The following is a 13693-nucleotide window of genomic DNA, read 5'->3' as shown; positions in this document are numbered from 1 at the left end:
CGTCAGTGACAAATTGTCGCAAACCTTGTAAAAAATGTTGTAATCCCATTTACAGTAGTTAGATATAATTGATACCCTTACATTACCCACTAAAATATCTCCAATTTCTCTAGTAATAGCATCGAGGAAGACAAGATCAGAGTAACCTGCCCAAATTTCCCATTTCTCTCGGCACTCATCAAAGTGGCGCCACATACTGTATACTGGGCCAAACAATTTACACATACAGGCAGTCCTCACTTATCGGCGGCGTCGGTTAACAGCGTTCTGGTTTTACGGTACTAGGCTAACAACGTTGTTAACCAGATATTCGGTGACGGCAAGCGATTTTCGGTGTCGGTAAGTCAGCGATTTTTGGTTAGCGGAGCTTGGCCTGGAACAGAATCCCTGCCATTAACCAAGGACTGCCTGTAATGTTTTGTATGTCTTGGCTTACTTTTACAGTTTTGTATTTCTTGTTTTTATATTTCTTGCCTTATTTTTACATAAAAATAACAATGACGTGTAAATCAACATGCTATGTACAAATGTACACACATATACAAATGAATAGCGATCTTTCTCATCACCATCCACGTATACAAAATTATGTTATCACATGTGAAATCAGTTACATGTCCATTTATTTTGTTTGACAAGTGGTGAAAATAAAATGAATATTACATTTTATTTCCTCAGGATATCTTTACAGAGTGTCTAGTCATGAATAAAAAATATAAATACTTAATTTAAGATTTATTTTTTAAAAGCTTACCTCTCCATTATATAGCTTTTACTTTTGTGCCAACGGTAGTTTGACAGATTGAAACAAAAAAACAAGAACACTCGGTTTTCTATGAATATCTATCTTCTATCCATCTACTTTCCCTAACCCCCATCAGAGGACCGATAGAAACAAACACTGGTAGCCAGTCAGTCTACTTCTGTCCACTTTTAAATGTGGGGAGGTAGGAAGGGCAATTTATATAATGGAGAGGTAAGTATTTAAAAATAAATCTTAAATTAAGTATTTATGATTTTGAAATGACCCTTGCCTTTCCATTATACAGCTGATTACCACATTTGAAAATGGGGGTGGGCAAAGTGGAAATCAGCCAACCCTTTAAAGGCTACTTAGTAACAAAATATTTTATACAAAAAAAAAGGGTTTGTTTTAACCCATGAATTCAGTCTATAGGCTATTAATGCCACCTTAGGATGATTGTCACTCAAATACGAGATCCTCATCATGAAGATAGCTCAGGTCTCTTTGGAGAATGCCTCCTTCAGCAGGAGGGGTAGGGTTACTGTGCCAAAACCCCTGCAGAGCCAATTATGGATAACTAACAAGTGCATAACCCCTGCAGAGCCAATTATGGATAACTAACAAGTGCATAAGTACAAAAGGGTATACTTCTAATACTGAAAACTGAGTACCTCCAAGCTTCCCAAAAACCACAACCAGGTTTAAAAGGCAGTAGACCAAACAAAGCTACCTATCAATTCAGGACATAATATCCCCTGCACAAACCAAAGGAGTTAATGCTCTGCAATAATCGTTTTAATCTCCACACCATGAAGATAAACCTAAGCAAATACAAGACTACCATGCCACTGAGTGATTTCAATATCTTATCCAAAGATACATTTTTTCAAATTTAAAAGTTGTAGCCATTGCTCACATGTCCAAAGGCTAACCTTCCATTAAGACAGAAACTAGCATGAAAGTCCTTAATCAAAGAAAGACTTAATGAAAAGACATTCCTTCTCTTTGGATGGTCCGGTTTCCAAATCACTAAACAAAGAACCTTTACATCAGGTTTAATCCTTGTAGTGCAATTCTAACAATCCTTACAGACAATACTGAACCCTTAAGGGGTCAAGTTCCTCAAGCCTTAGTGACTCCAGGCTAGGAAAAGATACTGTTTTAGGTAAGGGCCTAGCTTAAAACTGTACTTAGCCCAAAATAAGGCAAGGATAATTGCCTTGTTTTTAGCAAAGCCTAACTTATCTGACTGAGATAAGAACAAGGAGCTTGTTCTAAATGGTTCAAAGGTTAACAAAATAATGAACTGAAGAATGGCATACAGATTCCAAGGTAAAGTACATAGCAGAGACCTGGGAAGCTTCACTTTAAAACCTTGAAAAAATCTTGATGGCTTCATCCTCAGACAAGCCTACAGCCAAAGCCAACATGCCTTTTAGCCTTAAAGGCTGCTATCAAGAAGTTTCCTCATGCTTCAACCCTTAATGTGGGACAATGACTTACACCAATGACTGGTACTGACAGAATCAATTAGTAAGTTCTCTTCAAGGACTGATAATGGCATTATTGCAAGATCCCACCTTGAGCTCACCAATTATGATGAAACCTTTCATCTCTCAGTTGCTTGTGTCCACCACCGAAAGAAATTGGAAAACCCTGCCTTCCCTGATCACCTGGGGTAATCAAAGCCAAGAGACAACTTACAAAGTTGCCCTAATACACTGATGATTTCCTGAAACCTAGCAAGAGTAGGAAAGGCATTACATTCTAGACCTACCCAGGGAACAGCTTGGTGTCCCGGCCCAAGCTAGAGGACCTTGCACTGGTGAACAAAAAATTGGCAAAAAGACCAACCTCTGGATGTTGAGTCCCTTCCACTGCTATTACTTATCTCAGTGACTGATTACATCTACTAAAACTTTCATAATGAAAAATTATCTCCAGTAAGGTAATAACTAAGGAAGAGGTTGTATGTGTTAATTTGACCAAATAATGCAAAAAGAGGAAGAGCATTTAGATATAGTAATCTTCACTCCTTAAACATAAAATGATTAATATTGTCTCTAACAGGCTTACTCCGAGTACACTCTAACTGCCCTATATGGCATAAAAGTGTCAAACTCATTATGATGTACCTTTAAATAAGGTCCAGTCTGCATTTAACAGATATTTTTGCTCTCAACCTAGGTCAGGACCGAAAGACTAGTATCTTCAATGCAAAAGCCAGCATTCCTCAACACTTGTAATTCTCTTACCATATCACAGGTCCTAAGGCTACCATGAGAGGGTTTAATTGCTTCAAGAGGCCTTTACTAAAGACTCAAACAGCTTTGAAGGCAAAAACTAAATCCATCAAGGTTCCCTATAAGAGTTACGGTGTACCAGCACCTTAATTACACTTGACCTAAATACCTTCTGTGTTCCCAGGTTGTAAGCAATGTCTAGTATAATATTACTTGAAACATAGAAAGACAAAGCCCTAAAATCCCTAATAGCTGGAAATGACAGCATTTTGAGTAACTAGGAAACTAAGAATTTAATGAAGTTGCCTATAGAAATGCATGCTCAGGAAATAACTCCAGCCCAACTCCATAAGAGAGAAACTAACCACTGCCCCTGAAAAACATTAGTTGAACCTCTTGAAAATCTGAGCATAGATCCTCAAGTCCTCACCAGACAAACCTCACTCTAGCACAAATTGGTTATGGTGTCAACGTGAACATCGGAATCATGTGGAAACTCAGAAAACTTTAGCACATAGAAGTTTTAGAAGAATTTTCTTAAGAATGAGTTCTAAGGAAAGATCCTAAGGAGGCGATAGAATACAAAATCAATCCTCCTTAGCAACCAAAGTACTACTAGGAACAACCTATATTCCTTGGATCCTCAAAATTTGATAAGTATCTCTCCTCCAATCATAAAATGAGAGATGTAAGGGTTCATAACTAACTAATATTGCTGAAAATGCCAGCCAAATCAGACCTTTAAGTGGAAGTTTAATATTGCTAACTTTCTGTTCCAGAATTTATTAGTTCTTATAGAAACTGACATAGATGAAAATTCAGACACATTCTGTAGGCAGAATATTAATCCTCTTATTCAGTTGGTCCCTTAGCACACTGTTCCTATTCAGAACAATCCAAGTAAAGGCACAATCTTTGCCACTTCTGTCCAAAAAAGGGTCTTTCCTATTCTGAGTAAAAGGAATAAACAATAATGACATCATCTAGTTAGATAAAAAATATTTAATGTCATAAGTATATATATATATATATATATTATATACTGTAATGTATAAATATAAACCTACACATTATTATATACACCTACATGTGTATAAATATATATATAAAACTAAAGAAAGGAAGATGGTTTGTTTGATAACATTAACACTTGTGCTCTACTCTACATACACACTGCTTGTAGTTCCTCTTATTGCTAAAAATTCAGGATAATAGGTGTAACACACCTCCTCCAATACTGGTTAAACTCCTGAAATTCTATATCTAACATGATCGCGGCCCAGACCTATACTGAGGCATCTAAAGGACTGGAGCCGCCTTCCCATGAGAGCTTAAACTAACATCATATCTAATGAGACCACCTGTTGACCCATGTTCAGGTAACAGGAAAGAACCCAAGCCTGATTCTTGCTAGGTCAAAAAACTTTCCTAAAATCATATGACCTTGATGAGAAGAACTCTGCTTCACTAAAAAAAACTCCTATACAGAATGAAAACCTCACAAGCGATCAGCAGCAATAAATGCTGCAAAGGCTACTTTCTCCACAAGAAAACTCTGAACAGTGAGAATATCTTTAACTCCCAAAATAAAATACCTGCACAAGGACTAGTCCTTCCCCAATACTAACCCCCTATTTGGAAAGAAACCCCTAGACTACGAAGTAGTAAATACATGGCAGCAAGAACGAAAATCTTAGGAAAGGCTCCCTTTACATGAACTGCATTAAAGCCTTGAACATACACATGCCACCTAATGAAATACAGCTCAAATAAGGTTCTATTTTCACAAAATCATACATTAGCCTCTCCCAAAAGAAAGCAATTAACCTCTTCAAAAAAGAAAACGTGACCATTTATACACTGGTTGTATATCAGACATATGATTCATTAATCAAGAGAAGCACAAGCAATTGCCTTCCCACCACAGAAAAGGCAGGATAAGTCTTGGCTACCAAAAATATGCCTGAGAGACCGGGGCAAAGACTACTACGCCCAATGGTGGAGAAGCAGCAGTTGATCATGCTCATTTGGAGTAACAGATCAAAGAGAAGCAGCAGGGGACATAATCAGTTACCAAATGGGGAAGCAGACAAGACATGCATCCCTTTAACTTAAGTCTTATAAGTATTCTCCTCTATAGTTGTTTCTACAACCTAACATACTCTCTCTGTTTGCAATCAATTGCTGCATTTTGTTCAACTGCGATTCCTATAGTTATCTAATTATAACCTTTCTCTCAGCAAAAACATATCATGAGGGTCAATAAAAAAGAAATAATGCCTATTACAGCAACTCTTACCTTACAGGTTCTTACCGAATGAATATTAAAAAAATAAAAGAACAAACCAACAGAAAACTGAGTATAAGCTGTCGAACTTCTATCGAAACCAGCGACAGAAGTAGACAACCGGCTACAAGTGTTTGTACCTCTCAGTCCCCTGGTGGGGGTGGGGGAAGTAGATAGCTAGAAGACGGATATTCATAGAAGACTGAGTGTTCTAATTTTTTTGTTTTCATCTGCCGAACTACCGCTGGCGCAGAATTAAAAGCTATACAATGGACAGGTAAGGTTCATTTAATAAAAAAATCTAATTACTGTATATGGCAACATTTCCTTCGGGGGCATCACATACTACCACAGTGCACTTCGTGAGTCATGCCACACAAGGCTTTTTAGTGCATTTCTGAGTAAAATTTTTCAGTTACAAGAGAAGCAAAGAAGGGATGTACTATAAGAGAAATATATAAAACTATATGCACTATGAGAATTGAAAAGACAAAAGAAATTGGAAGAAAATGGCAAGTCTCTCCATTGGAGATATGTCATGAATGTCAACCACCCAAACTGGAAACACATTTCTTTTCAACCATTTATTTTGTTAATTTCAGGCAATGTTTCTCATATGTAGAAATACTTTTACTGCAAAAATCAGCTTTCTACAGTCAAACCCCTGTATTCGCGGGGGTTAGGGACCACAACCACCCCGAATACCAAAAATCCGCAATATCTTGTTACAGTCACACGCCCCCCCTCTAAAACAATTATACACAACTGCCTGGCTTACAGCTACATGTGAATACTAATCAAGTTACCCATAAGAGAGAGAGAGAGAGAGAGAGTAGCAGTAAACATTATACTAAAATCAACCCTAAAACATGAGGAAACTCCCTCACAAAGCATCGGTAGGAATAGGAGCAGAAGGGAGAGTAACAGATTTAACCTCTAAACTAGCTTTTGGTGTAGGTTAGTCTCTAAATTATAAAAGCATTTTCCTTCTGACAATTCTAATAATTCACTGAAAACTAGTAAAAACTGCAAAAAATAAATTGCCTAAGCATTGTCTAGCTTAAGCACAACCAAAACAAAACAACTGTACTTCACCAAACACGAATGAACTACAGGTTATAAAAAAAAAAACTGCTGCTGCAAATGGTGCGATACATTTACATGATGACCAGCAAAAACCTATTGAGTTTACCTGCCAGGTTGTTTCCCGTGTTCCCCAATAGTGGGCGGGGGCTGTCACCTAGACAAAAACAGAAGCAGCGCTACTGCGAATTAAAAAAACACTTGCCACGCGAGTTAGAAACATTAGCTATGTAATTTCTTGATAAGTTACTTAAATGAACGGATTAATTCTTAAATATGAAAAAGAACTGTATTAAAATTTATAGGCTGATATCAAAAGAATGAATAAAATTAACATAAAATACATGTAAATCAAGAGCTGGCAAGACAACCAGGACAAATCTTGTTGACGTGAACACCAGAGGGACTTTCAACTAAATATGTTAGGTAACTCATCAATTTATATCTCTTCAGCAACTGCTGGAAATTTCAAAACAACAAGTCTGGGAACACATCAACTGAGATTTGGGCTAATTATGATTGATGGGTTTACTGTGAATATACTGTAGTCCTATAATTTAGTCCTAAATTAACATAAGCAACACTACTCACAATATAAATCTAATATACAGTGCATAAAAAATGTAAAGACTGCATACCTGAACTTTGGTATTCTCACAATTTAAATCTAATATAGAGTGCATAAGAAATGTAAAGACTGCATACCTGGACTTTGGTAGAGAGTTCAAAGCCTTTTCAAGTGCTACACCCTCCCAGCTTTATGGTGATGTATGTCATACCTTTTCAGCATTTTACATAAATAAAACGAAAGGAAAAGCAAGGACAAAGAGGTGAGACAACCTTTACCTGTAACAATGGCTCTGAAGATGATGGGCTGTCCTCTCTTGGCATTGCTTTAGGAGTATCTAAAACAGGACCAAGTCTCTGGGTCGGAATACGATGCAGGTAACCATACCCAATGCCACAACCCAAGCTGAGGGAATAAAAAAAGTGGTTGACTTCATTTAAAATACAAAAATAGCTTCAGTTATATATAAATTCTAACTAATTTTAATCTGAATACAGTAAAATCTCCTCATTACAGCACTTTTTATGGAAGCCTAAAAAAACCACCACCCAAAGCTCCAGTAATGTAAATTCTGAATTTCCAGTGTAGATGCAGATGCACTGGTAGCTGTTGCACTTACCAGGCATTGTTGTGATAAGATATATATTCATGTAACTGTTTTTCAGAAAATTCATGAAATTAACAGCAAACAAGTGTTTCATTATAACAAGTTTTATTAAAAAAAAACCTAAGAAAGTCACAAGCATGAATTACCTGGACATTTCAGGCACTAATGTGAAAATCTATCAATCTCCCCTCTGACTTCTGCTGTTTAATGTTTCAATGTAATGTTTCAATATAAGTTTTACTACAGATAATACCCTTGATAATCAGTTTAATACTGTAGTGTGAATCGCATAATATTTTCAGTTGATTGTCAATTGAATGCAAGTTGTGGCTTCCATAAGCCATATGTCTGTCTGTCTGTATGTCAGTCTCCTTACACTTACTCTTCCATTATATAATAATATTTCCCCACAAGTTTTGATAAATATACTGTGCAGCAGTCTATGGAATATAAAAATTCAACCCTTGTGGCTTTTGTTGACAGCAGCTACAAACAAATATATTGAAAGGTCTTGCATCATTCTGACATTCCCATTAAATATGTAAAGCTAATAAAAAAATTATCCACAAACAATGCATATGCAAATTTATACTGATGGGGTCTTTTCAAGTGAATTTCAGTGAAATAGTGGGTGCCACAGAGGGATCCTGAATGACTGCAATTAACCTCAGAAATAGGACAAAATGTCAGTTACATGACTTCAAAGGTGATTTTTTAATAACAGTCTTTCAATACAAGCTCATTACTTTAACATAACCTATTTCTACATCATAAGGGAATCTCTGACATGTTGTTCGACTTGTAAAAGAAAATAAAGATGATCAGGTGGCTGAAGTGGTATGGTGCAAGTTTCAATGTTTATTTAAGTCTTTGGGAGTTATTCTTTGTATGATCTAGCTGTGAAAGGAGTGTTGGAATCAGGGGAGGGAATCGGTTGAAGCAATAAAGTTTTACTTTGGCTATAATTATAGTGTTTTCACTTTTCAAAATTACATTCATCACATATCCATTACTTGAGTGGGAGAAAAGTACAGGTCTACCCTGCAATCAACCAAATTTCTATTTAAGACTCTCCAATTCCATGAACTTCAGACAATATATGTATACGAATGGTCACATTACTTTATTTCCCTTTCAGTATATAAACAATATCCAAGTCCCAAACATTCACACTCAGTCCAAAGTCATGTTATACAAGTTTTTTCTCTGGAAGTGTTTTCATCTCTAATAATTTTAAATGAATAATATTATGTGCTGTACAATAAAACTAGGTAACTGCCTAATTTACAGCCTAAAAATTAAGGTAATATTTATAAGCAGGATATAATCTTAGGGAAGTTGGATGACTGGTACACTGATAACAGAACCAATGTAATGGCTAAACATCAAAAAATGGCTTAACATCAATCATGAAATTAAGACACCAAAAATTAGTTTAGTAATGTTAAAATAAACTCCTAATAAAATGGTGCAAAAAGCTAGATAATAAAAAAATAACTATTAGCCTACAAACTACAGTAATTTCATATTTTCCTCCAACTCTACAATCCTTACTTATATAAGAAAGCAGTATTGCCTCATCTATGAACTAGTTCTTACTCTTTCCTATGATTCTTTTTTAATATATTACTTATGACTAAGGCATAATTCCTTCCATCAACTCTTATATGCAAGTATATCCCAGTATAGGCAGTCCCTGGGTTACGATGGGCTCAGTTTATGACATTCCGAGCTTACGATGCTCTTCAAATATATTCATAAAAAATTATTTCCTGGGTTACAATGCATGTTCCTGGGTTAGGAAGCTGACAATGCTGATCCGACAGAAGAAATATGGCTCCAAAAGGCAGAATGGTCAAAATTGGGAGGCTTTTTGATGAAAAACGTAGGTTACGTCGTTTTCAAGACACCCAAAGGATTAAAAGTAAAGTTTTCTTATGATTTTCAACGATATTTCGGGTTACAACTTTTTCGGCTTACGACGTGGCATCAGAACAGAATCCGTCGTAAACCGGGGACTGCCTGTACTTTCTAATCAAGTTGAACATGCTAAAAATAAGGCCAACCTATGGTAAAATGATAGAAAATTCATAATAATTTGTCATGAAACTCTGAAGAAATCTACAATGCAAACATAGTATAAAAGAATACAGTACAGTATCAGAATTATTACCTTCCAGAACCACCCCACTGAGTATCTGGAGTAACAGTGACTTCTCGACAGGAATCCGTCTTCACATTATAAACGTAAAGTTTCAAAGGCCTACCCTCATGGGCCTCTATCAAGGAGAATAGATCTTCACTTTCATGAAGCACAGAATCAGCACCAATGATATAGTCAGTGTGAGACTGAAGCCCTGCTATGTCTGCAGGAGAATTTGGCTCTACTTCCTGAAATAAAAGGAAATACAGGACAAGCTCAAGAACAGCCAACTATCATCAAAAAGTCAATCAGATAGGTTTTATATGAGACAATTAAAATTAAGAATTACCTATCTTTAACTACTGTAATTAACTGTTTTTTGTACCTAGCATCTTATCATAAACATTTCCTTCAAATTTTCATGTTGATGCCTGCACTTATATTTTATGGCAGTATAAAAACATAATTGAGAATTACTCTGCATCTAAGAATCTACAGCTCTTTGAGTACGGTAAAAAACTTCCCACAAATCCAATTATTTATATATATTCAAAGTGATCTAACACAAAAGCCTGTCATTTACTGAACATAATAGCTGGTTAATATCATAAATATTCAAAAATTAATACAGGTACTGACTTAACAATTACCTTCTTTAAGTTACAGGACTCCACTAAAAACATATTATTTTGGTTTATATCAATTGTGTTAGACTATGGTAAGAAAGAGTAAACTTTCTTTTCACAAGAACATTTTTGTTTTCAACACATATATCAACAGTAAAGTTATGCTATGTCCTCACCAGTATATGCCAAACATTTTCGTTTGCTCCTTCAAAAGAGCAAAATCGGATGGAGACTCCAAGTAACCCTTGGCCACCCCAGAGGTTGGATGGGGTGATATTAACAGTTCGGATTGTCTGAGTCTTACTACTGTAGACAGTCATCTTGAGTTCTTTTTCAATATTACTCTTCAATAGCTCCTTTAATGTGTCATTATCCTGATCCTGAAAATGAAACAGTTAACTTTAAATACAGTATTGCTGTTGAGATCATCAAAATAAGAAATATATGTAATACACCTATGTGCAAAACCAAGAAGCAAGTTGAACACTAAGTGCAATTCACAAGGAAATTACACTTACACTCTTTATCTTACCATTTCAAAGACATCACTACATCTCTGGAGTAAACAAATCGAAATTTTAAAAAAGTCAAGTTCTTCCTAAAGCATTCAAGAATCCATTATGACACATGGAAAACACCGTAGATAAGTTTGGGGGCTGTTGGGGCCACTAGGGGCACACCGAAGGTGCAAAGTACTGCCAGCCTGCTGTGCAGCAAAAACCATCCCCATTTACTCAACCACAAAGCTCATTTTACCCAGTAAAAATAAGTGATCACAGTATGGAATCAGCTTTTGAGAGCTAGGAAGATTCAGGTTAGAGGCTGACACCAGCACGACCATTTGTGTGGACACCTTGCAGTCTGTCGCTAATCAAAAGCACAGGGCTTTAAATTGGTGAACTAAACTTTTTTATTTTTCCTTACATTTCTACCATTTGAGTCACCTGCAGGTCTACAAGAATGGCCATAAAGCTAAAAAAAAATATTCCATCACACTTCCATTGAAAAACCTGCAAGTAACTAAATACCACCAATCTGCAACCAGCAAGTTTTGAAAGACAATTTAAATAGAAAATCAAACAGTAGCAATTAATTTACTTGCAATATCATTAAATAGAAAATCAAACAGCAGCAACTAATCTACTTGCAATACCATTAACACCCACTAAAACTTCATTAACAATGGATGAACATTTATATCCAGCAATTAATAGTCTACATGACATGAAACCATCTGATCAGAAAAAGGTATCCAAACATAAAGGTACAGTGGACCCCTGCCTATTCGCAGTTCTGGATTCACGGTTTCACCTATTTGCGGATTTCTCTGTGGAACACATGTACACATTATTCGTGGAAAATTTGCCCATTCGCGGTATTTTTCATACAGAAATATTCACAAATTACTGTATTTTAATATTTTCATGACTAAATGCATTTTTTATCATAAAACTATTCATGTACTCTATTCGGGTACAGCACAAGCATTTTTAGAGGGTTCTTTGGTTTTTTGAACTACAGTAAACCCCCCCCCCGTATTTGTGGGGGATGTGTACCGCAACCCCCCCCATGAATAGCTAAAATCTGCGAATACTTAAAACCCCTCTAAAAACACTTAGAACTGCCTACTTTGATAGTTTAAACACAAGAAAAACCCTTTAAAAATGCTCGTACCTGAGTATGTTAATAGTTTTATCACAAAAAAGTGCATTTAGCCAAGAAAATATGAAAATATGGTAATTAGTGAATATTTCTTAGTGAAAAATACCGTGAATAGGTACATTTTCCGCGAACAATGGGTCGGCACGTTCCATCGGGAAATCCGCGAACACATGAGTCCGCGAATCGTGAGAACACGAATATGGAGGGTTTACTGTATCAAAATAGGAAGTTATAAGCATTTTTAGAGGGTTCTTTGGTGTTTTGAACTATCAAAATAGGCAGTTATAAGCATTTTTAGAGGGGTTTTAAGTATTTGCAGATTTGAGCTATTCAGGGTACACATCCCCACGAATACCGGGGTTCAACTGTAGCCCATCAAAATAAGTATTATGTATCCATGTAAATCATAAAAAGTGTAAATTTTGAAGTAATTTGTATTTTACCTAACATACAAACCTGAAGGTCTTTACATAGGATTTTGCTTTCGAGCACGAGCTGGAACAGCCGGTAACTTTCAAATAAGGTTGTCAGCTACCGACGGTAGTGGGGAAGCCACATCCACTTGTTTACACTCCACTTTACCTTTTGGCCCATGTACCAAAATGAGGGATGGCTGAGGTGGGCCATAAATGTCAAGACGTTCAAGTTTGTATGCTAAGAAAAATACAAATTACTTTAAAATTTGCAATTTGTTCCTACACAAATACAAACCTTTGGTCTTTACATAGGAGACTTAGCCACTGGAGGGTGGAGTCTGGGTAAATCTCTGAACCAACTGGTTTGGTTCTACCTACCCAGGAATACCTTTCTGGTCTGGAAGAGCTTAGGAAGGAATCTAGCTTGTTGGATATACGGAATATTGCAACTGCTAGACTTCTGGGCTTAAAGTAATGAGTTACAACGTTACTTTGAAAAAAGGCTTGGAAGAACCCAAGAGTGTCGGAGACAATAAAACTTGATAATTAGACCAAGGGGTTTGTTTTGTTGTCATCCCTCTCTCCCCTTGCCTAGAGAGAGGGGATACATGCATCCAAACCATCTAAGTAAGATGAAGGACAGGGTGCCTTCGTCATGTGGTCACCCACAAACTCGTCCATCCAACACGTGACGGCTCACTACCTATCTCTTGTCTAAAGAGGGAGAGACAGGTAAAAGAGAGAAGGGAGAATACCAGTCACTCACACTCCTCCTTTCCCACTTACTAAACACCTTAGATGGGAGCTGGATGAACCACACAACTTGTTGGGCAGCCATCACAAGATCCAAGGAAAAGTGTGTCCAAAGATTTATGGGCAAGTCCTAAGGATAATATGAAATAAATATGGTCTTGTGCGACCACATATCTGCCTGTGTTACCTGCTGAACAGACAGGTTCTTCCCGAATGCACGGGACAGGGATGCGCCTCTGACTTCGTGATCTCTCGCCCTGACGCAAGCCCGTTGCTGTCTCATGAAGCTCGAAAGAGGATGTGCTTCCGTGGCCAAGTTGGTACTAACGAAGAGGTGTCAACACTCAGGCCTGAGATGCCGAGTACTCTGAAGGCATTACCACAGCACTCTAATCGGACAAAGTGGCGTCCCATTCTGATCATATCTACAAAGTCCTTCCAGGGGGATTGAAATGGACGCAAACCCAGCATCAGGGACCTATGGATTCTTAGTCTCAGGTCCCCTTCTCATCAAATGCTAGCACTGAAGACCATGAAGCTTGCTTACTCTCTCTGCCGAG

The 13693-nt window shown here is 37.0% G+C and overlaps 1 protein-coding gene across 2 annotated transcripts in view; it reads right to left on the bottom strand.

Moving 5' to 3' along the window:
- Grasp65 (Golgi reassembly-stacking protein 2) overlaps nt 1–13693 on the bottom strand; it is a 43496-nt gene that overhangs the window by 13396 nt on the left and 16407 nt on the right. For both annotated transcript variants that reach the window (XM_067111326.1, XM_067111327.1), the window contains exons 3-5: nt 10479–10682; nt 9707–9924; nt 7205–7331 (exon numbers count right to left, since the gene is read on the bottom strand). In XM_067111326.1, the coding sequence (XP_066967427.1) occupies nt 7205–7331; nt 9707–9924; nt 10479–10682 (549 nt within the window). The remainder of the gene's footprint in view (nt 1–7204; nt 7332–9706; nt 9925–10478; nt 10683–13693) is intronic.

Source organism: Macrobrachium rosenbergii, chromosome 11 (assembly GCF_040412425.1).
Source record: "Macrobrachium rosenbergii isolate ZJJX-2024 chromosome 11, ASM4041242v1, whole genome shotgun sequence".
Lineage (NCBI taxonomy): Eukaryota > Metazoa > Arthropoda > Malacostraca > Decapoda > Palaemonidae > Macrobrachium > Macrobrachium rosenbergii.
Note: the sequence above shows the minus strand (reverse complement) of the source record. Positions and strands in the feature narration are given on the sequence as shown.